This window comes from Spermophilus citellus (assembly GCF_964194105.1).
Source record: "Spermophilus citellus genome assembly, chromosome: 10".
In the NCBI taxonomy this organism is placed as follows: domain Eukaryota; kingdom Metazoa; phylum Chordata; class Mammalia; order Rodentia; family Sciuridae; genus Spermophilus; species Spermophilus citellus.
Window position 1 is genome coordinate 69,074,255 of NC_138197.1, and position 24,877 is coordinate 69,099,131.

A 24,877-nucleotide genomic window follows, 5' to 3' on the forward strand; every position below is an offset into this window, starting at 1 on the left:
ACCAAATACAAACACCATGCCAGACACTGTGGTAGTGCCCTATAATCCCAAAGACTTTGGAGGCTGAGGCAGGAGGATCACAAGTTGGAGACCAGTCTCAGCAATTTAGTGAGGCCCTAAGCAACTTACCAAGAATCTATCTCAAAATTAAAAGGTCTGGGTTGTAACTCAGTGGTAAAGCACCCCTAGGTTCAATCCCCAGTACCAAAACACCATAGAAAACAGCATGAATGAGGGGATTAATTAGGATTCAAGAGGCTGGGAGAACACCTTTTCTTACCATGAAGAGCTGAATCAAGAGGAGCCAGGCTAGGTCTTGGGCTTTAGTTGGCTGTGAGAGAGGGTTCAGCTTTAAGCCAGGGAATGAACCAGGCTCTGAGAACAAAAAGACCTTTTTATGCAAGGACCAAAAAAAGAAAAAAAAAAAAACTAAGAAAAATAACCTAATATGGACAAGTGTGAAGATAGGGGTAATGGTGTTTTGTTGTAGGAAAGTTTTCGATTTTACTCTTTCCCCTCTGAAATTTCCAGAATTTTGGTCTATGGAATGAACTGACATTGTACAAAAGGTACACAAATTTATTAATGTGTATATAATAAGCACAGAAGCCATATATAGAGTATGAGACTCAAGGACAAGATACCTGAACCTTATATAGAGCTAAACAAAGGGATCAGGGCTTGGGCTTCTAGAGGTAAGGAAGGGACAGACTATGGAAGGTTTCAAAAAGAAGGTGCACAGTGGGTAAGGAATGCCTTTTTTATGCAAACAAAGTCACCCAGGTAACAGCCACCCATTCTGGGTCAGTTGTCAGACCCCTAGTCTCTTCTTCCTATGGAAAATATCTTTCCTAGGCAGAAGGGAGCTATCAGAAAAATTTCTATCTATAGGGTGAGGAGATACACACCTATAATCCAACATACCAGAGACTGAGGCAGGGGGATTACAAATTTGAGCCCACTTGGGCAATTTATCTCAAAAGAAAATAAAACTTCAAAAGGGCTAGGGACTGAAATTGAATTCCATGCATGTATGAGTTTGTCAGGATGAACCCAACTACTATATGTAACTCTAAAGCTCTAATAAAAATAATAAGTAAACTTGAAGCTATGGGGCATGCCTGTAATCCCAGCAGTTTGGGAGGCAAGTCAGGAAGATTGCAAGTTCAAAGCCAACCTCAGCACAAGTGAGGCACTAAGCAACTCAGTAAGACCCTATCTCTAAATAAAATTTAAAAATAGGGCTGGGGATGTGGCTCAGTAGTTGAGTGCCCCTCAGTTCAATCTGTAGTACCCTCCACTCCTAAATGAGTGAATAGATAGATAGATAGATAGATAGGTGTGAAGTTCACTGGTACTAGTGCTTTTCTAGCATGCGTGAGGCCTTAGTTTCAGTTTCTATTACCACACACACATACACACACACACACACACACACACACAGCCTCTGTGAGAGGCAAGCACTCTGCCACTGAGCTACAGCCCAGCAGCTCCCTTTTAATTTTTTGAGACAGGATCAAACTTACCAACTTCAGACTTGTCATCCTCCTGCCTCAGCCTGCCCAATCTCTGGATTCACAGGTGTACACCACCTCACTAAACACAACTCTCATTTTAGGCATTTATTCTGAGTTCTACCTCTTATGGTTTGAGGTAAATTATTTCAAGTTCCAGGACCTGATTTCCCACTGTTCAATAACAAATAACTTTCTTAGCCTGGCATGGAGGTGCTTGCTTATAGTCCCAGAATATAGGGAGGCTGAAGCTGGGGAATCACTGGAGTTCACAAGTTTGATAACAGCCTGGGCAACATAGAGACCCTGTCTCAAAAGTGAAATAAATATTTTTTTTTTCTTTCAGTACTGGGGATTGAACTCAGGGCCTTATGCATGCCAGGAAGCACTCTACCACTGAGCTATATCCCCCAGACCTTTGTGTTTTTATTTTGAGATAGGATCTTGCTAAATTTTCCAGGTTAGTTCTAAACTGATCCTCCTGTCTTAGCCTCCCTAGTAGCTGGGATTACAGGCATGTGACACTGCCTTTGGCTCCAATTTCTTCTTTCCTTCTTTCCTTTCTTCCTCCCTCCCTCCCTCCCTTCCTTCCTTCCACTCAGGAACACTCAATCATTAAGCCACATCCCCAGCCCTATTTTGTATTTTATTTAGAGACAGGATTTCACTGAGTTTCTTAGCACCTCACTTTTGCTGAGGCTGGCTTTGAACTCATGATTCTCTTGCCTCAACCTCCTGAGCCACTGGGATTGCAGGCTTGTGCAACCGCGTTGAGCACTTGCCTAGCTTGCTTGAGGCCCTCAGTTCCATCCCTAGCAGCACATACACAAAACAGAACAAAACAAAAACCTTACTTTTGAAGATTCTAACAAGGCATTATTGGAGTAGATAATATTTTGTTATAAATTGTTATATGAACACAAAATATTCTTATACCTTATTTATTTGTAACATGTAATTTATAACTGAGTACAAATTCCTCAGTATTACTAGTATTTTAGCACAGAAAACATTTTTTTAAAAATATTTAAAGGGCTGGGGATGTGGCTCAAGCAGTAGCGTGCTCACTGGCATGCGTGTGGCCCAGGTTCGATCCTCAGCACCGCATACAAAGATGTTGTGTCTGCCGAAAACTAAAAAATAAATATTAAAATTCTCTCTCTCTCTCTCTCTAAAAAAAGAATTAAAAAATATTTTAAATTTTTTTTAGTTATTAATGGACCTTTATTTTATTCATTTATTTATATGAAGTGCTGAGACTTGAACCCGGACTCACACATGTAAGGCAAGCACTCAACCACTGAACCATAACCACAGCCCCAGAAAACAGTTTAAAAAAATTTTTCTTTTCACAATAATTTTATTCTATTTATTTCTATGTGGTGCTGAGGATCAACCCATTGCCTCACACGTGCTAGGAAAGCACTCTATATACAGCTCCAGCCCCTGAATTCTTTTTTTTTTTTTAATTTTTTGAGACAGGTCTCACTGTTACCCAAACTTGCAATGCTCCTGCTTCAGCTTCCCAAGAAGCTGAGATTACAGGTGTATGCCCTTACACCTGGTATTTTCCTTTTACTAATATTTTGTGGATATGCTATGTGCCAGCAACTTATAGACCAGGTTCTCAATGGGAATGGTGGCACATGCCTATAATCCCAACTATCTGGGAGGCTGAGGCAGGAGGATCACAAGTTCCAAGCCAGTGTGGTCAATTTATCTCTGTCGAGAAAAGAAAAATAAAAGGACTGGAGATATATAGCTCAATGGTAGTACAGCTCTCAGTTCAATCCCCAGCCACACACACCCACACACATACACACACACACTAGTTTAAATTCTCCTGATCCAGAATAGGTATGTGTTGAGGGCCACAGCTGAGTCAGGATGACCATGGCATATTGCCAGAAGGGAGTGGTTGAGAGGTGAGGCCAGCGAGCCCTTGAGATGATGATGGTTATGTTAATCTGTGTATTCAATTGTATATTTGACCTTTACTGTCCCGCAGTAGGACGGCTCTTGCTGCCTCAGGTGCCTCAGGTGCCTCAGGTGCTACTTTGGAGTTCCTGTGGAGTTCTGGAGGGGTTCCGAGGGAGAGTGCACGTGGACCCCCGTGGAGGGGAGAGTGTTCCCAGGGAGCATGTGTGGAGTGCTGGTAGAGTTCGGCAATAAAGAGTTGCTGTTTTGAACCTACAAGTGCTTCGTGGTGGCTCGGTTATTTTTGCCCAGCCAGACTGCGGCAGGTATGCTTCTTTCCTTTAAGCATTGTAACACTCCATCAAAATCCCAATCTATAATGTACTGGTGACTCTTAGAACCCTTGACTGAATGAAACATGTTTTCACCTTTGCTCATTTTGCATAGCTCACATGAACTGCAGAAGCTGAGTCTCAGCTTTAAAGGATGTTAAGTTGGAAGAGGCTTTACAGATAATCTGTCCAGTCCCCCCATATTTCACATGTAGGACCGTGGAGTCTGAGGAGGAGAAATGTCCATCCAAAATTATAGAGCTAAAAATAGCAAAGCACTGGACTAGGTCTTCTGTCTCTTTGTTAATAATTCAAAATGTTGGGACTGGGGTTGTGGCTCAGTGGTAGAGTGCTTGCTTAGGATGTGTGAGACGCTGGGTTATTCTCAGCACTGCATATAAATAAATGAATAAAATAAAAGTCCATCAACATCTAAAAAAATAAATTGTAAGGGTCCGGCGAAGCGTCGGAGAAGGAGAGACCACACGAGACAAACTTCATGCAATTGCAAGGGGGATTTTATTGGGGGGATCCGTTCCAGCGCGCTGGGACTCTGAGCTCACTCAAGAAGGGAGAGCAGCCCAGAGCCCAGAGCACAGGTCAAGCAGAGCTTAAGTACACTTTTTGGAGAGGGCGGTGGGCTTTGCATACATCAGAACAAATCATCATGAGGCGCGGGGAAATTGAACAACAATTCTGATACATGATTAGTCCATTCATTGGCGGGAACAGTTTGGGCAGGGGTGATTGGTCACTGCTAAGTGGGGTACACATTCAAACTGATTGGTTCTGGGGCCTGGATGCCTACGTGCCATGCTACCTGGAGCCCTTAGCTTATTAAACAACCAGGGAATCAATGGAGATATTTACTGAGCAGCTCCTGCATTGTCCTAACAACTTACAGGTTCCGGGGATAGCAGAGGAATTGTAACAATAGGCTTTTACCTTTTAGCCCAGACCTTGCAATCTAGAAGCTTTACAATGCCCTAGTCTTTTACACTTTAACTCAGACTTTTGCAGCTTAGAATCAGCTTAGAAATTTTACCCTTACATTCCCCACTCCTTTTTCTGACTACTTTTAATCTTAAAAGTACTGAATCATAATTATTGGAAGGTCTCATTTTTCATTTCTGCCAGTGGAGCATATTGTTGTCTGATCACTATGTGTTATCCTGCGTTTCCTAGAATCGATTTCAGCATGGCCTCCATTTTAGATTTCACCCGATATTAGACCCTGATTTATCTAACTACACTGACTACCTAACTTTAAATCTGGCTTCATTCCCCCCTCTAATTTGGGAACTCCTTACTGCTGTGAGGAAGGGGGACGAAGAGAATCTTTCTGGCTTCTTCAGGCTGAAAAGGGACGGCGTGGGGCAAGCAGTTTGGAGTCCCCCTTAAAAATATCGGGTCTATCGAGTGGTCCATGCTAAAAGTCCAATTGAGAAGTAATAGGCTGGAGGGCCATTCGAGTGATAGGTGGTCTATAAGAGAAACAAGAACTCATTAGTACTGGAACCATATTGGTGCAGTAATAAATGCCACAGCACAAGAATATGCCAATGAATATAATGACCAAGACAAAGATTAACAATGTTTTCCATCAGGCAGTACCAGGAACTAGGAGCTAAGATATTGTTTTCACAACAAAGTTGCTGAGGACATGGCTTCTATCTGAGCATGTAAATCTTTAAGGATATTTGTCACATTGTCAGAAATGTCAGGGATGTCAACACAACATTTAGGGTTACAGATGTCTTTTCCCTTAAGATATAGTCTAATAATCTAATGCCATCTGATCCTTCAAAATCCTTTGTTAGTATGACCTCTGTGTCTAATAGAGAAATCTTTAATTCTGCTACTCAGGGCTGGATAACCATACTAGCAAACATCAAGCCTACCTGCGTTGGTTAGAAACAAAGGCCTTAGACTAAAACTATTCTAGCAGTCCCTTTGACAGTTATCAGGCATTTCTGTCTAAGAATTTCTTTTGTAGCCTCTAGTTTACTTATTGTTGGAGGTTATATTTAACTATTATTATCATTTAAGATATCTAGGAACAGCTGTGCTCTGGCTTTGACTGTCTTTGCTAAGTGTTTAAGATGAAGCAAGTCAAACTGACTTCTGTTTCTACCTATTGTTAACAGTCAGCTGAGTCTCTGGGAAGTCCTCGGGAACTTCACAGCAGCTTCTCAGTTCTGCTAGTGTCATTTGCGCTAGGATGGGTCCAGGCCTTGCTTGACCATATGGCTTCCCTCAGAAGCATCAGGGATGTCTCCCTTCTCTGATGACCCTCCTCTTTACAGCAAATGCACTGATTGGCCTTCTGCCCTCCACTGGTCTCATTAATCTCCCTGCTCGGGAAGTTATGTGGCCTAGAGTTGCAGAGCCCTTTGCTCAGTTCCCTATTCCCTGATTCAGACTGACTCAGAGGGCAAGAGCCAAATTTTTAATTTTAAGACTTAATCTTAAACATCTAGCAAAATGAGTCAACAGCCTTATATTAAGGGTACTAAACTTTAATGTCTATCTCTCTATCCTGTAGGTGGCAACTCCCTATAACTCATTATCTTAAATTAACCCAGGTTGTGAGTTTTTAAAGCAGTACCTCTTTAAAATATTAACAGGCAATCCTTAGTCCATCTAAAAGCAAATTACAAAACAAAACTAACTAGGGTAAAAACATATTTAGTCTATGTAATAGCTACCTAGAATTTTGGCAGAGTACATCCCCTGTTTGGTATCCTGGCAATCGTGACAAAAACCAACTTTTGGGCACAACTTTAAATGCACTGAAATCTGGCCTACTTCTTTCATAGTCACTTTCACATGCAGTGAGATGTGACATAGAGCCTTATCTCAAGTAAGGTGGGGCTCTTTATAAGTCTTAAATACTATAGTTCTGAAGCTGATCTTTGCTTTTTAGACATTATTTTACAAAGTTTATATAAATTATTGCTTAAGTTCACATGAATATTAGCTAACACAACATAATATCACATCTAAAACATGAATTAAAGGAAGGCTGGAAGCTTCTAACCTCTTGTTGGAAAGTAGCAAAGTATTTCTGTGTTTTACAATAAAATTTTTACCCAGATTAGGCTCTTATTGACTTAAAAATACATTTAAATTGTATCTCAGTGTAGAAAGCAACATAGAACTTTACATATCTTACTGATAACAAGTCCAGTTATAGAACACAAATGATAAATAAATTTCCAACATGTTTTTTTAAGCCTAAAATTACCATACAACTTTAGAACACCAGCTTGATATAATGTTCTTTTGAAGCTTCTACCTTACAGACTTGTATACCTGAAAGATATGAACACATTAATAACACCATAATTACATTGATGTTTTTATATTAACCAAGTTTAGCTTTTAAAGAAATGACTAAGGGGGAGATAGCAGGGCTTAGATAAATGGCAGGCTACCCGTCTATTGGCAGGTTTTTCCAGATATCATCACCAACACCTGAAGAAGATCAGAGCAAACAAAAACAGGATGAAGATAAAAATTAGAGCAAAGATCAATTTCTGGCAGAAGTTCCATGTTGGGGGGCTGACAGAAAAGAGACCAAGGGCCATGAGGAAGCTTAATAGGACATAAAGACTCATGAATCCAGGATGGCAGATTAAGAGGTTCTCTGAACTTGTTTCCCGCTGTCCCATGTCCGTTGCATTCCATCGTGCCTGGTAGTAAGCTTCAGCACTGAGTGAATTGTTCTCTTGAAGATGTTGAGGGTCCATCAGTCATCAGAGGCTGGTAGTGCCTAAGCAGAAGCTGGTTGGAAGTAATCGGATTTGAAGGAACTTCATTATGCAGAGCAAGAGAGCACAAGAAAAGTATTGAAAAACAACAGTTGTTGTTTAACCATAGTTGTGTAACTTATTTAAAAACTTACTTATAACCAACTTGCACAGACCTTCTTCATCACTTACTTAAACCCTCTTAATTACTTAAACTCTTAACCAGAAACACACTTTTCCTCTATTAAATCCATACCTAGAACCTTCTAGTTTTTCTTTTTCACCTGTTAACCTCTTTCTGTTCACATTTTGAAACATTACTTGTAAACTTTTGAATTTAAGCAGATTATTTTATAGACATCAACATTTTATTAGGGCCTTTTTGAACACCTAGAAAAACTTATAAGTTTAATTTAAGACCTCTTTATTTTTATCTCTTTATCCAATTTAAATTGAGCCATTTGAATCACGTGAATCAAAGATATTTGGATCCATTTTTAATTTTTTTATGAGCGCTCCACATTTGTTAATTGTCATATCACTGCAGGATATATGGACATACACACATACAGACATACCGACATACAACACATAACAAGAGTGTGTACACATAACAATAATAAAGGCCTCGTAGTTTTTCGCAGATGAAATCTCCATTGTAATGTTTTTTTTTAAAAAAAACTCCAGTTGATCAAAAAATAGAACTTATCAGAAAAACATTAACTTGTCTGTAGGATAAAAATCATGAGCTCAAAACAACACAGAATCTAAGAAAAGGCAAAAGTCCTAAAAAAAGATGACTGGCCAGTAGTTAGTAAATATTATACAATTTACTTCTTGGTCTGGTCTAGTTTGAGTTCAGGTAAAAAGACACTTTTACTCTTTTTTTTTTTTTTTTTCTTGGGCCTGAGCCCCAAGCTGCTTCTGTTTGCATATCAGCTTAAGCCCTGGCTAAGGTCTGGAAGGAGCAGGGAAAAACTGCTATTTTGAGCAGACACTTTAGGCCTGAGGCATTTTAGCCATAAGTCATATTTCCAGGTTTGGATGTTGAAAATTATGATACAAATTTAAGAAGCAATTCCCAAAATTTTATATCTTTTTACACTAGAAAAACTTGCTCACATAAAACTGGAAATAGGATCTCTACCATCAGAAGAAATTTCTTTAGGACCTCTAAGCCACTTTCCTTGTTCTGAAGTTCCTAAAGTAGCATTAAGTTACATTAAATTTGCCTAAAAAAATTTAGAAAGAACCACACACTACCATACATATCTGAAATTAAGCTTTTGAGAATTTCCAAGACTGTTGTTAATTAATTATTTAATGTTATTTTAATAAGCCAGACCAACGTTTTAATTCAACACTTTTTTTTCTAAATCTTATACACTGAGAGAAACAGATACCAAATCATAATTTACTTATCCTTGCCCAAATCAATGCACTGTACTCCTAGTGAAATCTCCTTAGGCTTCCCAGTTCAAAATTGAAACTCTTTAGAACTACCTGAAATCAAACTAAACAATTGCTTAAACCCAACTTTTAACTGCAAGATAGTGTAATGCTTTAGAAACCCATTCAGATACCAGATTGTTACAATAAAAAATTATTTTTTTAGACACACATTTAACCTAGTTTGTCTTTAAGAAACAATCAGACAACCAGATAAGAATATCTCCCTCCAAGTTTTGAACTTTCATTTAATTATGACTCCCATCAGTGGCACCATAGACTTTCCCACGAGTGGACCAGATGTTTTCACGTAGGGGGCAACTATTAGTATAAAATCAAGGGTCTCAGTGTGACTGGCTTTACTGCATTTAGTGTCCCTTCTTTTTAAGTAAACAAAGGTGGAGTAATCCTTAAAATGTAGATAAGAGATAAGGGAGTTCCCCAAAGCAAAATGGCTCTGGCAGCTGCTGGGAGTCCCTTAGTCTTATCTCCCACCCACAGGATTAGCTCCTCCAGTTTGGTTTGACCTTAGGCACTAGGCTTTTTTTTTTTTTTTCCCTAACTTTTTAGTAGCCAGCTCCCAAAAAGCTCATCCTCTGCCTACAGTTAGGCTGTAAGTGCTAGGCTTCCTCAAGAAAACTGAGTGGAGACTCCTTAGAAGTCTCCTCGGGAGTGTTAAAATTTGTGACTGAAAATTTGGTTCCCATCTCTAAAGCCAATTAACACCAATTTAATATCACTGCGGCTGGGAGGGCTGTGACACTGGGGGGGGGGACGCAGCCCCCTGCGGACTCCTACTCCAACCCCACCCGCCCCGCTGTGGTGGAAATACGCCCGGTGGCAGCCGGTTACCAGCAGAGGAGGGGGAGGAGGGGCGGTCCCCCGCCGACCTCACCTCGATTCCGTCTGCCCGTCCACCGCGCCCGCTGGAGCACCCCTCTCCCCTCCCGGGAGGGGAGACGGCCAGGGGGCGGAGAGGACAGGTGGGTGGAGGGGCCGGGAGGAACAGGGACAGGACAGATCCGCCATACCGCCGGGTGGAATCCTCCCAGCGGACTGCGCGGACCCCACCCATGCAGGAAGAGATTCCCAAAGGTCCTGAAAGGTTAGAAGCCATAATCTAGATGGCCATGCGGCCCAACTGAAAGACAATATCAACTCCGAGGGTGGGCAATTCTGAAGCGCCGAGAGACGATACAAACGTGACGCAAACACTGACACACAGTAAACGTTTAACACAAATTCAGAGGCAAAAATTAAAGACAGACAGTGAATTCAACAGAAAGAGTTGCCGGCAAAACCAGACGGGTTGGCAGCAAAATACACCCCTCTACCTGATGGGGGGAACCTCCGTCCCCCGAGTCCCCCAAAGCGTCCCTTGGGGGCGTGGCCTGTGGCTCCCTAGACACGTCTGCCTGCCACCGCCAGGGGGAGCTTACGCTCTCCTCTGACAGCCACACACACACTCTGCCAACCCCACCCGAGGCTCTGAGAGATTATGCCCTCTGGGGACTTACGCCCACCATTGAGCCGCCAGAGACCAAACCTGAGCGATCGCACCTGAGCAAACAAGGAGGAGAAAAGGAGAAGAAGGAGAGGAGAGAGAGAGAGAAAGAGAGAGAAAGGCGCCTTACTTACCCCCAAAGCAGTTTCGTTGGGTCTCCCTGTCCGGCGATGCGCAGTTCCCGGCCAACGCACCAAATGTAAGGGTCCGGCGAAGCGTCGGAGAAGGAGAGACCACACGAGACAAACTTCATGCAATTGCAAGGGGGATTTTATTGGGGGGATCCGTTCCAGCGCGCTGGGACTCTGAGCTCACTCAAGAAGGGAGAGCAGCCCAGAGCCCAGAGCACAGGTCAAGCAGAGCTTAAGTACACTTTTTGGAGAGGGCGGTGGGCTTTGCATACATCAGAACAAATCATCATGAGGCGCGGGGAAATTGAACAACAATTCTGATACATGATTAGTCCATTCATTGGCGGGAACAGTTTGGGCAGGGGTGATTGGTCACTGCTAAGTGGGGTACACATTCAAACTGATTGGTTCTGGGGCCTGGATGCCTACGTGCCATGCTACCTGGAGCCCTTAGCTTATTAAACAACCAGGGAATCAATGGAGATATTTACTGAGCAGCTCCTGCATTGTCCTAACAACTTACAGGTTCCGGGGATAGCAGAGGAATTGTAACAATAGGTTTTTACCTTTTAGCCCAGACCTTGCAATCTAGAAGCTTTACAATGCCCTAGTCTTTTACACTTTAACTCAGACTTTTGCAGCTTAGAATCAGCTTAGAAATTTTACCCTTACAAAATAATTCAAAATTTTTTTAGTGAATTCTGGAAATTTTCAATTAGAAAGTAAAGTCAGTTTCTGCCTCTCCTCACTCAGTAATGTTTAGAATAAAGATCTGTTTATATAAAGGTTAAAGTTTTAACTATCTACCCAGGAATGTTTTCCCCTCCAAAAAAATTCCAGCAGAGGGCAGCAAGCCTAAATGTGAATCCCAATACTTAAGATGACTTTAAAATGCAGAGGCTGGCTACTAAGGAGGCTGAGGCAGAAAGATCATAAGTTCTAGGTCAGCCTGGGCAATTTACTGTCTCAAAATAAAAAATAAGAAGGGCATTATGGGGCACACCTCTAATTCCAGCAACTCAGGAGGCTGAGGCAGCTATTCTTGAACTTGGGTCCTATCAAGAACAACTTCTATAAGTTAATGAAATCCTGTCTCAAACTAAAAAAATTAAAAGGGCAGGGAATGTAGCTCAGTGGTAGAAAGCCCTGGGTTCAATCCAGTACTGGAAGGAAAAAGGCTCACCCCTGTCTGGGGGCCTTTGTTTCAACTGCTTGACTGTTCTAGGACTATACTCCCAGGTTAAATATTCATGACGTTTGAGTCTGTTCAAATCTCACACATTAAAATTAATGCTGGGGCTGGTGTTGTGGCTCCATGGTAGGGCGCTTGCCTCGCAATTGCGAAGCCCTGGGTTTGATCACCACATAAAAATAAATGAAGGTATTGTGTCCAACTACAACTAAAAAATAAATATTTGAAAAAAAAACCAAAAACTAATGCTGCCTGCCTTGTTATATTGCAGCTTCCTTCCTGCTCCATTCCCAGCACACTCATCTCCTTTATTTTATTTATGTGTGTGTATGTATATATATATATTTTTTTTTTTTGAGGAAAGGATAAAGGATAGTTTGTTGCTTTGCTAGCAAAGGAGAAACACATGGGGATTCCTGTCACAAAGGCTGTGATTCTGCCCATTTGCAGGAACAGGGGCTTTTATAGAGGTGATTCAGAGAAAATGAGATTAGGGAGAAGAGATCAGGAAGGAGATCAGGGAAAAGAAGATCAGGGAGAAGAATTTTAGGGCATAGAAGTTCAGGGAGAAGTTTAGGGAAAAGAAGATTTGGAAAAAGGAAAAAGCATGTAAGTTTGAAAGCTACAAGGGATATAGTCAAAGCATCAAGTGAACCCCTTTACAAATTCCCCACTGTCAATTTCTAGCTTCCTTTGTAAGGGTCCGGCGGAGTGTCAGAGGAAGAGACCACACAAGAGACTGACTTCATGCAATTGGCATAGGGGATTTATTAATTCAGCATGCTGAGGTTCCAGGCTCACTCAGGAAGATAGAGCAGCCCAGAGCCCCGAGCAGAGATCAAGCAGAGCTTAAGTACACTTTTTGGAGAGGGCGGGGGGCTTTGCATACATCAGAACAAATCATCATGAGGCGCGGGAAAATTGAACAACAACTCTGAGACATGATTAGTACACTCATTGGCGGGAACAGTCTGGGCAGGGGTGATTGGTCACTCCTAAGCGGGGTACACATTTAAACTGATTGGTTTTGGGGCCTGGATGCTTACGTGCCGAGCTACTTAGAGCCCTTAGCTATTAAACAACCAGGGAATCAATGGAAATATTTACTGGGCAGTTCAGGTATTGTCCTAACAGCTACAGGGATTACAGGTTCTGGGGGTAGCAGAGGAATTTTAACAATTTTAACAATACCTGGTCTTTTACTTTTTAGCCCAGGCCTTGCAATTTAGAAACTTTACAATGCCCAGTCTTTTACACTTTAACTCAGGCTTTTGCAGCTTAGAATCAGCTTAGAAATTTTACCTTTACACCATGTCTACGGAAAGTGGATGATGACATCTCCAAGCTACTTCCTGCTGATAGGGGCCATGTTGGGGGAAGTAACCCAAAGTCCTTTTTCTCTAGCAGGTGGGGTGTGGACAATTAAGGGCATTCAGAATCAGATCAGTCCAGAAGTCCACAGTGGCAGGTGGCTGGTGACTGGACAAGGCATATATAGGGCAAGGATATTCTATATTTTTCTATAGCATTCTTCACTTTCTAGCACTTTGATAGTTTTAAAAAATATTTTGTTAGTTGTCAATGGACCTTTATTTTATTTATTTATATGCAGTGCTAAGAATCAGTGCCTCACACATCCTACAAAAGCACTCTACCACTGAGCCACAATCCAGCCTCAAATTAGATAATTTATGTATTGAGTTTACTGTATCACAAGAAAGAATTACAACAAATTTAGTTTAATGATCTTAATTATCTTGTGATTTTGTGATTAATCAGATTTTGTAATTCTAGAATTAGGCAATATCTCACACTATAAAATAGAGTTAAGTGTGCTGATGAGCTGAGAAGAGGACACTGATTTTTTTAGACAGAAAAGAATTGAAAAAAGCAAAAACAACAAAAAAGTGCATTGGCCATTTCAAAGTTACTTTCATTGTAAAGACAGGATGGGAAAACAGAACAATAGAAAAATAAGCCAGACATGTTGGCCTATACCTGTAATCAGAACTACTCTGGAGGCTGAGGCAGGAGGATCTAAAGTTAGAGACCAGTCTCAACAATTTAGAGAGACCCTGTTTGAAAATAGAAAAGGTTTGAGGGAAAAAAAAAAAAAAAACCCAAAACAAAAAACTTGATTGGTTAATGTTAGGAATATTAGATTCCTTTTTTTTTTTTTTTTTTTTGGTACCAGAGATTGAACCCAGGGGCACATAACGGGCACATAACCAGCAAGCCACATCTCATCCCTTTTTATTTTTTATTTTGAAACAGGGTCTTGCTAAATTGCTCAGGGCCTCACTAAGTTACTGAGGCTGGCTTTGAATTTAGAATCCTCCTGCCTCAGCCACTTGAGCACTGGGATTACAGGTGTGCACCACCACACCTGGCTAGGTTCCCTTTTGTAAGAACCTAAAGCATAGGGAACTTCATTATCACGCCTATTGATTGTTTTTAATTATTTGTTTGCTTGTTTTTACAATACTGGAGATTGAACCCAGGGCTTTGCATATGCTAGGTAAGTACTATACCACTGAACTATATCTCCACCCCTCATACCCATTGAAACTTGTCAGTTTGGGAAATATGGCTGTTATCTCTCTCCTGTGTTTTAGAAGACCAGATAACCTTAGTTTTGATTTGGTAAGGTTTAACTTTAATATGAATGACTCTGTTTTGTTTTGTTTTTAACATTTTTGCAGGGACTGTGTGCATGTGTGTGGTACTAGAGGTGGTACTAGGGGTGCTCTACCACTGAATGCCATTCCCAAACTTTTTTTTTTTTTTTTTTTTTTTTTTTTTTAATGTTGAGAAACTGTCTCACTAAATTGCCTGGGCTGGCCTGGAACATGATCCTACCTCAGCCTCTGAGTAGCTTGGATGACAATCATGCACTATGCCATCCTGCCCCATTTTTACTTTTGTGCTGGTCTATTGGGACCTCATATAGGAGCTTAGTTCAAAACAATGGCCTCCAATTTTTATTTAACAATTGTTTGGCGGATGCAGTGATGCATGTTTGTAATCCTAGTTACTCCAGAGACTGAGGCAGGAAGAACATAAATTGGAAGCCAGCATTGGGCAATGTATGGAGATTCTGTCTCAAAACAAAAAGTAAAAATGGGCTGGGATTTTAGCTCAGTGATACAGTGGCACTGGGTTCAATTCACAGTATTGTAAAAAATAAAAACTGTCTTCACCATAAAGCCTTCTAGAATAAAACCTCCAGTTGGTTAACATATATATTCCCTAAGCATCTAGATAATGTGCTAGATATACTTTAGTTGAAATATATTTTAGTTGAAAAACTACTAATTTAAGAATGAAATATTTAACAGCAGGTTAAGACACTAGTTATTCCAAATTCAGAATAGTATACCACATAATATAGTGAATAAGCATTTGATAAGTGTAGTGTAATTTGAAAGGAAGCTCCACAAGTATTTCTTTCTTTTTTTTTTCTTTTGGTTTTAGGTGGATACAATATCTTTATTTTATTTTTATGTGGTGCTGAGGATCAAACCCCGTGCCTCACACATGCTAGGTGAGCACTCTACCACTTGAGCCACAACCCCAGCCCCTCCACAGTTATTTCTATAGGTGCCATTTGTTGTGAGCTGGCATGTACCTTGAGTTCTGCCTGCTCTGTATCCAAAACCTGTTTTCGCTTTCACTTTGCCTTTCTTACTTCAGGAAAAAGCCACGTAACATCTATTCTGCAGAACAATCACTTTTGTTCTCTTAATATTTTCATAAACTCCATGTCCTAGAGATGGTTAAGGAACTTAAGAGCTAAGATTACATGATGAAGGAGCAGGAAAAAAAAGAGAATAATGAAATAAAATAAAGGGTGCTTCTGAGAAATCAACTTTTGCAGGGCTGGTCAGAATGATATATTCAGCAAGAAGGAGAAAAAAAGGTAGTGCTGAGGGGCACTCATACAGAGCTGGGATCTATCTCCCACCGTGTCACCTTCAACTAGTTATTTCCTTGAGCCCTAATTTTCCTATCTGTAACATGGGGACAATAGCAATCAGGTCTTGTGGAAGGATGAAATGTGGTAATGCATATGCAAAAAACCAATTACTCTGCATCACAAACAATAGAAACGTGGAAGCTACCAGATCAATGGCGCACTTGTATTCCCAGTGACTTCAGAGACTGAGGCAGGACGATGGCAAGTTCCAGGCCAGCCTGAGCAATTTCATGAGATCCTGTCTCAAAAAATAAAAAAGGTGCTGTGGTTTGTAGCTCAGTGGTAAAGCACTTACCTATCGTGTGTAAGGCACTGGGTTAGATCCTGAGCACCACATAAAAATAAGTAAAATAAAGGTACAAAAAAATACAACAAAATTTTTTTTTTCTTTAAATAAAAAGAACTGGGGATGTAGTTCAGTGGTAAAGCACCCCTAGGTTCAATCCCCAGTACCAAAAACCAGACACCAACAGGTTTATTTAAAGGGTAGGTAGGAAAATAAGTAAAGAAAGGCAACCACAAAGGTGAAAATAAAGGTTTAAGACCTGTTGGTGATCATTAAGACGTACAATAGAAAACAAGGCGTTCTCTGGAGATCCTTCATTTGCGGGGAATGAGGGGCCGGCGGCCAGGACAGAGCGTCGGGCGGAGAGGGACTCTTCGAAGAGGAACTGGCAGGCGTGGAGCCTCCCCCGGGGCGAGGCCAGGCCAGACCTTGTAGGGAACTAAGTAACCCAGGCCGACAGCAAGTCCGGGGAGCGGGGATGGGGCGGAGTGGGTGGCGGGAAGGACTTTCCTCCTGGGCGCGGCTGCCCCCGCTTTACCTGGCTTTTCCCCTCGCTAGGACTCTGCGCACCTGACAACCCCCACTTTCTAAAGGTAGCGCAGACGCCACGCCTTCCTCTACCCACCAGTCGCCGTCCCAACCCCTTCCTGCTCCACCTAGCCAATTCTCCGGCTTTGGCCATCTTCTCTCCTTCCTGGATCCTTACGTAGAGTTTGGTTTGAACTTTTGAACCCACCAATCAGCGCTGCGCGCCTCTACCCTTTCCGCTGGCCCGGGCGCCGGGCTCCGAGGCGGGGCCGCAGAGGCCCGGGGCGGGGTCCAGAGCCGGCCCTCCCGACACGTGGCCGCGGGAGGGATATAAAGGGCCCATCCCGGCAAGTCGACCTCTCGTTACTTCTCCCCCGGACTCCTTGGCAGTCTGTCAGTGGGAGCTCCTGGTCGTCGTCTCCTCGCCTCATCCCGCGCCGCTCAGCCCTACAAGAACCCGTCATGGTGAGTGAGGGCCACCCAGTAGTGGGGCGGGAAGAGTTAAGTGTCCCAAGCGAGACTGGGTCCGCGGGCTGCACGTGGGACTGCTCCTGCGAGGACAGCTGACGGCTCCGGCCGCCTCTGGTCAAACTGGCTTCCAGCAGCAGGCATGAAAAAGCTGAGTTCACAGGACCGATACCGATTTGGGCTCGGAAGATGCGTCCCCAAGACTTTTCTTGGTGTAAACAGAAAGCCCTCGATCCTTGTGAAATGCCTCTCCAGGCCCTGTCACCACTCTGGGAAGGGTAGGGCGCCTTTATATTGGTCCCCAAGGACATGGAGAAGCCAAATTTCTCCCCACATTTCCCCAAATGACCTCACCTTCACACTGCCTTAGACATCAGGCACGGGAGGACTTCCGGGCACTCCTTCCACGCCCTGTGACTCGCTGTTGAGTCACCTGTGGCCGCCTTTGGAGAGTGCTTCCAGTTGCACCAATCCACCTGGAGAAGGAGAACTCCTCCTTTAAAGGGTATAATTAACTGTCGCGTTGCCTAATCCTGCCTCTCTAGTGTTAATTTAGTGGAATGTTTATAGCTGAAGCTTTCTACTTAAACCAGCTTTCAGAAACAAGTCCGTAAAAGGATATTTTCTTAGAAAACTGTAGAGTAGGGCTGGGGCTGCAGCTCAGGGATAGAACGTTTGCCTAGCACTCGCAAGAACCTGGGTTCAATCCCCAGTAATGTGCAAAAAAACAAACCTAACAAAAAGCCCCACAGAGTACACTAGTACCAACAACGTGTTCTTAGTTCAGTTTTCCAAAAACATGGAACTGGGGCTGTGAGTGTAGCTCAGTGACAAAAAGTTTTCATGAGGCCCTGGTTTGGATTCCCAACACACACAAAAAGAAACTATGCACAACTTGACCCTTATCTAAATAGCTTCTCAAAGGTATTTGAAAAAACTAAGAACACCTGTTGACGGTATCTAAAAGACAGTTGGGATTTTTGGTTGGTTCCCCCCCCCCCCCACCCTGTACTGGGGATTGTACTCACAGGCGCTTTACCACAGAGCTACATCCCCAGATTTATTTTTCATCTTTTTTTTAGACAGCTTACTAAATTGCTGAGGCTAAGGACAGGAGGTGTGGCTCCCAGTACCCCCCCCCCCCAAAAAAAAAGTATCCATTGTATTCAATGTTTGGAAACAGTATACTTTTAAAAGCTGGAGGGGATGGATATAGTGAGTAGCTGACCAGACTAACCACTGTTGTCAAAAGTGGGGCTGGAGTTGTGGCTCAAGATTAGAGAATTGGCCTAGTACCTTCAAGACACTGGGTTTGACCCTCAGCACTACATAAAAATAAATAAAATGTATTGTGTCAAAACAAAAAAAAAGTGTGCCTGATTGGAACAACTTGCTTTGAATGCTTTTCACCAAGAGGAAAACAAAAAGACAACAGGTAAAAGTGATTGAGAAACCAGTGGGATTGTTTAAAGGGCAGGAGAGCAGAACAGCACACCTGTTTAAGCAAACTGATTAATACAAATTTTTCTTTTTTTTTTTTTTTATACAAGTGACAGTGGCTGCTCATCCAGTTAATGCTAAACTAAGTGGCTCACCTGCAGCTTTACTTCATCTCTTCAGTGGCCCATGAAGGGTGGAAAGCAAGCAGTGGCCACTGACTTTGTCTGCTAAGCTTCAAGAAAGCAGTTTAAACTGCTTTAAACAGTGTATGGTCCATGCCTGAAATCCCAGCAGCTCAGGAGGCCTAGCCAGGAAGGTTATGAGACCCTGTCTTGATTAATGTAAGAAGGCTGAGGATGTGGCTCAGTGGTTAACACCCCCCCCCATACACACACCCATTCAACCCCAAGTTTAAAACTGGTGATCAATGAAAGAAAGGTTGGATGCCAAGGTTTAGTTAAAGTGCTTTGTTAGAATGAGTGAGTCTTAGGTACTAGATACTGTATTTCTTTGGTTCTGTTTGAGGATCATCATGGACAGATAATCTGGTTTTTTCCAGCTTTGGGGCTGTGGAGTTTCAAAGTCCTGATAAAGATAAATATGATGCAATAGTAAATAGTCGAGATCTCTTTAGAACAAACAGCTCCAATTCTCCCTATGGCTCCTAGAGCTAAGCAAGTAGACAACATAATATTGAGCTTGCTGATGTTGCTGGAAGAGCTTGATTGTTTTATGGGGAATGTAGGTGAAAAGGAGATGATAAATCAAAGGTTGTGAGTAATGGTTTTTTTATTGGATTATGAAACTAGGTCCTTGGAGAAACATGACTGATATTGATTTTTTTTAAGTTTAGTAATTGGAAGCTTTTAAAAACTTTACTATTCAGGAAAAGTAATGGGAGATTATTAGTGTCAATATTTTGAAAATTCTCTGCTAGTCTCTAGATTAAGCTAATCTGATTTGTGATAAAAATAATAAACATCCTTTTGTTTTCCTCTTAAGTCTGTAAGTACAGATTCTATCTTCATTGCCTTATTTTACCAAACAGGAATGAGTTTGGTGATTTCTAAATACCCATGTTCACCAAGGAAAGGAAAACAAATAGTTCTCCACTATTCTTTTTTTTTTTTTTTTTTTTTTTTTTTTTAAGAGTGAGAGAGGGAGAGAATTTTAATATTTATTTTTTAGTTATCGGCGGACACAACATCTTTGTTGGTATGTGGTGCTGAGAATCGAACCCGGGCCGCACGCATGCCAGGCGAGCGCGCTACCGCTTGAGCCACATCCCCAGCCCCTCTCCACTATTCTTGAAGCCAGGTTTTTTAGTGCCAGAGATATATGTACATTTTACTAGGAAACTTAATTTCTCAAAGCATTGCACTAAAAGTCCTGGCAACCCTTTTGGCTTTATTAACACTCCCCTCTCTCCAAGATGGGCTGATGGTAAAGGAAAAATGTTCTTCCTAAAGATTAGATTGTTCCACAGGGAAAAGGCTGCCTCCAACCACATATTTTAAATACAGCTAGCTACTGCTTATCTAGCATTTTCTCCATGAGTCATAGCAGGAGTTTGTTGGTTTAAAAAAAAAATTCCTTTTTTTTTTTCCTTTTTTTTGCACTCAGGATTAATCCAGGGGCACTCACTCTATCACTAAACTATATCCTCAATCCTTTTCATTTTTGAGACGGGTCTCACTAAAGTGCTGGACTGGCCTTAAGTTTGTGATCTCTAAATTGGTCTTCAGTAAAGATTTTTGCTTGTGAAATAGTCCCTGGGCAGGAATAGCCTCCAAAAAGTCTTTGAAGGTTAATTAGTCATTTAGGTGTGAACCCTTCCCAATTTCTCATCTGATGTGTCATATTCTGACATTTTTCCTTTCATCCTCCCACAGCGTGAGTGTATCTCCATCCACGTTGGCCAGGCTGGTGTCCAGATTGGCAATGCCTGCTGGGAGCTCTACTGCCTGGAACATGGCATCCAGCCTGATGGCCAGATGCCAAGTGACAAGACCATTGGGGGAGGAGATGACTCCTTCAACACCTTCTTCAGTGAGACAGGTGCTGGCAAGCATGTGCCCAGGGCAGTGTTTGTAGACCTGGAACCCACAGTCATTGGTGAGTTGATGGATCTGTCCTGGGTTCTCCACTGATCACATAAACATATTGTCTTTCTTACCTTCCATCCCCTCACCAGAGTTGAGCAGGCTTGTGCAGGTTATTAATGAGGAGTGACTGGTTTCCTTTCCAGATGAAGTTCGCACTGGAACCTACCGTCAGCTCTTTCACCCTGAGCAGCTCATCACAGGCAAGGAAGATGCTGCCAATAACTATGCCCGAGGCCACTACACCATTGGCAAGGAGATCATCGACCTTGTCTTAGACCGAATTCGAAAGCTGGTAAATATAGCTTTAAAGTGGGATGAATGACAGTTTTATTTTACAATTTTAGAGACAAAACTGTGATCATCATTCTTTTGCAACTGGTCTGCTCACTAAATTAATTGGGCTTCTTAATTGTATAGTCCTGGGTTATGGGAGCAGGAGCAAATAATCTTTTCCCTACTTCTGCATGTTATAGGAAGCAGATTTGGGGCAGTTGGTGATCATTTGGTAAAGATAGTTTACCTGGTGTCAGGATGAGAACCAGGGAGGCTTAACATTTTCACTAACAAAACAATTAAGCTTCCTTGCTTCAAGCTGAGACATACCCCTTTTTAGATCATCTTAGTCACGATGTGTAGGTGGCTGACTCCTACATGTAACCAATTGATTGCTCCTGCAATACCAGCTACTTAGGAAGCTGAAGGATTGCAAATTTAAGGCCAGCCATGGCAACTTATACCCTGTCCCCAAATAAATAAGGGCTGGGGATCTAGCTCAGTAGTGGAGCACCCCTGAGTTTAATTCCCACCCAGTACTCCCCCACCACCACCCACACACACACACAAAAAAAAAAAAAAAAGAAAGAAGAAAAAAATCTAGGCTTGTCTCTGAAAGTCCAGGAATAGAGGGTGTAGTTCGGTGGTAGAGTACTTCCCTGGCATGCAGGTGGCTCTGGGTTCAATCCTCAGCACAAGAAGCCAGTGTAACATTGTCTAGAAACAGCCAACAAGGGGAACCTCTTAAAAAAAAAAAAAAGCTAAAAGAGTTGGGAGAAGCTTCCTTATGACAGAAACAAGAATCAGTCATTGAAACTTTGAAGTTTTAAGATGTGATCACAGAAAAGTAATACCCTAGTTTGTCTCAGATCTCAGCATTGCTGGCTCTGTGGCAAGAAAATCTTAAGCCACTTTGTCTTAGGAAAGTTAAGTGTGTTGTTTAGATGATTTTAATTAGGAGTGGCAATCAGATGACTCTTTGCTCCTTATGCATATGGGCAGCCTGTAAGTAATTAACCAAAAATCAAGCACTGAAACTTGGGTAGAGTAGCTTATCAGGAAAATCACATTATACTAAACTCAGCCCCAAAAGAATGTCCTTGCACCACCATTTATGGCTTCATTCTTTTCTCAGATGTTTATCTAGGCTTCTCAGCAAAATTGGGTTAATGGTTCCTATGCTTGCAAATCAAGCTTCAGTTACAAGCATGGTCTGAAAATCAAGAAGGATCTGCCTTAAGGGACAAATCAACCTAGTATAAGCCATTTAGGGTTCTATGGTGATGTTTACTTCCAAAACAATTGCATTTGTCCTTTGTTATTCTGTGTCTATAGGATGTTTAATGGGTATAATCAGCAGACTAGGATCTGCCTCATAGATGGATCTCATGTGTTACTCAGAGTATGAATCCACCAGATAAGTGAAATGAGGGATCATGAGCTCCTTTAAGAAGGATTATCAGGGCTGGGGCTGGGGCTCAATTGTAAAGTGCTTGCCTCGAATATATGAGGCATTGGGTTTGATTCTCAGTACAACATATAAATAAGTAAAATAAAGGTCTATCAATAACTTTAAAAAAAAATATTTTTTAAAAAAAGGATTGCGTGCTAGGTGTGGTTGGGCTATAATCCTAGTGGCTTGGGAGGAGGATTGAGAGTTCAAGGCCAGCCTCAGCAAAATCGAGGTACTAAGCAACTTAGTGAGATCCTATCTCTAAATAAAATACAAAATAGGGCTGGGGATGTGGCTCAGTGCCCCTGAGTTCAATCCCTGGCACCACCCCCCACTCAAAAAGGATTGTCAACACAGTACTTCCTTTGAAAGGTCAAAATGCTGTTTGTTAGTCAGAATATCCCATATGAGTGGGAAAACTCCAGTAATCTGAGATCTCAATGAATTTGGTAACAGTCATACAGTGAGGAACTAGTAAAGCCAGATCCATACCCAGCCTGACTACCACCAGAGCATTGGAACTTGACTATTTTGTCGTATTTTAACTCAAAAACCCCTTCCAGGTCTTTAGTTTTAGATTGACACAATATCTTTATTTTACATTTATGTGGTGCTGAGGATGGAACCCAGTGGATGCTAGGCAAGCACTCATCGCTGAGCCACAACCCCAGCCCCCCTTCCAGGTCTTTGAGACATCATTATACGTGGCTGATAATCCAAGACCTGTGGTGACTCTCCAGCTGATAAGTTACCAGAAACAGCCCTGCCCTCTTTTGTGGGGGTGGAGTGTCTCACCCAGTTGCTTAGAGCCTTGCTTTTGCTGAGGCTGGCTTTGAACTCTCAATCCTCCTGCTTTAACCTCCTGAGTCTCTTGGAATATAGGCATGTGCCATCATGCCCAGCAGTATATCACTTTTAAATCTGCCTTTTAAGCAGATTTTCCCTTCAGTTTTAAAAGCCCTGTTAGTAAACTGGGCATGGTGGCACATGCCTGTAATCCCAGTGGCTTGGGAGGCTGAGGCAGGAGGATCACAGTTCAAAACCCTCAGCAATTTAGTGAAGCCCTAGACAACTTAGTGAGACCCTGTCTCAACAAAAAATAAAAAGGGCTGGGGGTGTGGCTTAGTGGTTGATATGCCCTGGGTTCCATCTCCAGTACCCTAAAATAAAATCCCTGCTAGTCTAATCTTTGATTTATAGAAGTTCATTACCATCTCCACCAGGTTTCTATCAATGATAAAATTAACTTTTTTCCTTTTTTTTTTTTTTTTTTCAGGCTGACCAGTGCACAGGTCTTCAGGGCTTCTTGGTTTTCCACAGCTTTGGTGGGGGAACTGGTTCTGGGTTCACCTCCCTGCTGATGGAACGTCTCTCTGTTGATTATGGCAAGAAGTCTAAGCTGGAGTTCTCCATTTACCCAGCTCCCCAGGTTTCCACAGCTGTAGTTGAGCCCTATAATTCCATCCTCACCACCCACACTACCCTGGAGCACTCTGATTGTGCCTTCATGGTAGATAATGAGGCCATCTATGACATCTGTCGCAGAAACCTTGACATTGAGTGCCCAACCTACACTAACCTTAACCGCCTCATTAGCCAGATTGTGTCTTCTATCACTGCTTCCCTCAGATTTGATGGAGCCCTGAATGTTGATCTGACAGAATTCCAGACCAACCTGGTGCCCTATCCCCGCATCCACTTCCCTCTGGCCACATATGCCCCCGTCATTTCTGCTGAGAAAGCCTACCATGAACAGCTTACTGTAGCAGAGATCACCAATGCTTGCTTTGAGCCAGCCAACCAGATGGTAAAATGTGACCCCCGCCATGGTAAATACATGGCTTGCTGCCTGTTGTACCGTGGTGATGTGGTCCCCAAAGATGTCAATGCTGCCATTGCCACCATCAAGACCAAGCGCAGCATCCAGTTTGTGGATTGGTGCCCCACTGGCTTCAAGGTTGGCATTAATTACCAGCCTCCCACTGTGGTTCCTGGTGGAGACCTGGCCAAGGTACAGCGTGCTGTGTGCATGTTGAGTAACACCACAGCCATTGCTGAGGCCTGGGCTCGCCTGGATCACAAGTTTGACCTGATGTATGCCAAGCGTGCCTTTGTTCACTGGTACGTGGGTGAGGGGATGGAGGAAGGAGAGTTTTCTGAGGCCCGTGAGGACATGGCTGCCCTAGAGAAAGATTATGAGGAGGTTGGAGCAGATAGTGCTGAGGGAGAGGATGAGGGTGAAGAGTATTGACCTTGCTGCTGTGATTTCACACTCCATTGTCTTGGATTTGTCTTATCTGTGTCTCTTTTAACCCTGAACTATCAATAAAAGCATTTCCATTTTAAATGTCAAACTGGCTTCTGAATCTCAGTGAATACTTGACCCGCCTAAGACCAATTGAGGCTGACAGATAAGCTACCTGAAGAATTGACTGATAATTGCAAGTACCTACTGTGTGCATATCTAGACCTGAATTGATGAAGGGTGATAGCTTTTTGTTGAGTCAGTGCATCTTGAACTAAGTGGCTGTGAATCACCTGTAGATATTAAAATGAA

General features: G+C 42.3%; 1 protein-coding gene across 2 annotated transcripts in view; it reads left to right on the forward strand.

The window, feature by feature from the left end:
* Positions 1-24,655, forward strand: part of LOC308657609 (tubulin alpha-1C chain) — a 37,107-nt gene extending 12,452 nt beyond the window's left edge. Inside the window, exons 1-4 of one of the 2 annotated variants that reach the window (XM_081309441.1) lie at positions 16,819-17,046; positions 20,382-20,604; positions 20,738-20,886; positions 23,597-24,655. In XM_081309441.1, the coding sequence (XP_081165567.1) occupies positions 17,044-17,046; positions 20,382-20,604; positions 20,738-20,886; positions 23,597-24,571 (1,350 nt within the window). In that variant the 5' untranslated portion in view covers positions 16,819-17,043 and the 3' untranslated portion in view covers positions 24,572-24,655. Of the gene's footprint in view, positions 1-16,818; positions 17,047-20,381; positions 20,605-20,737; positions 20,887-23,596 lie in introns of those variants that run through there. The other variant, XM_081309440.1, reaches the window with a different exon arrangement.
* The last annotated feature ends 222 nt before the right edge of the window (positions 24,656-24,877 follow it).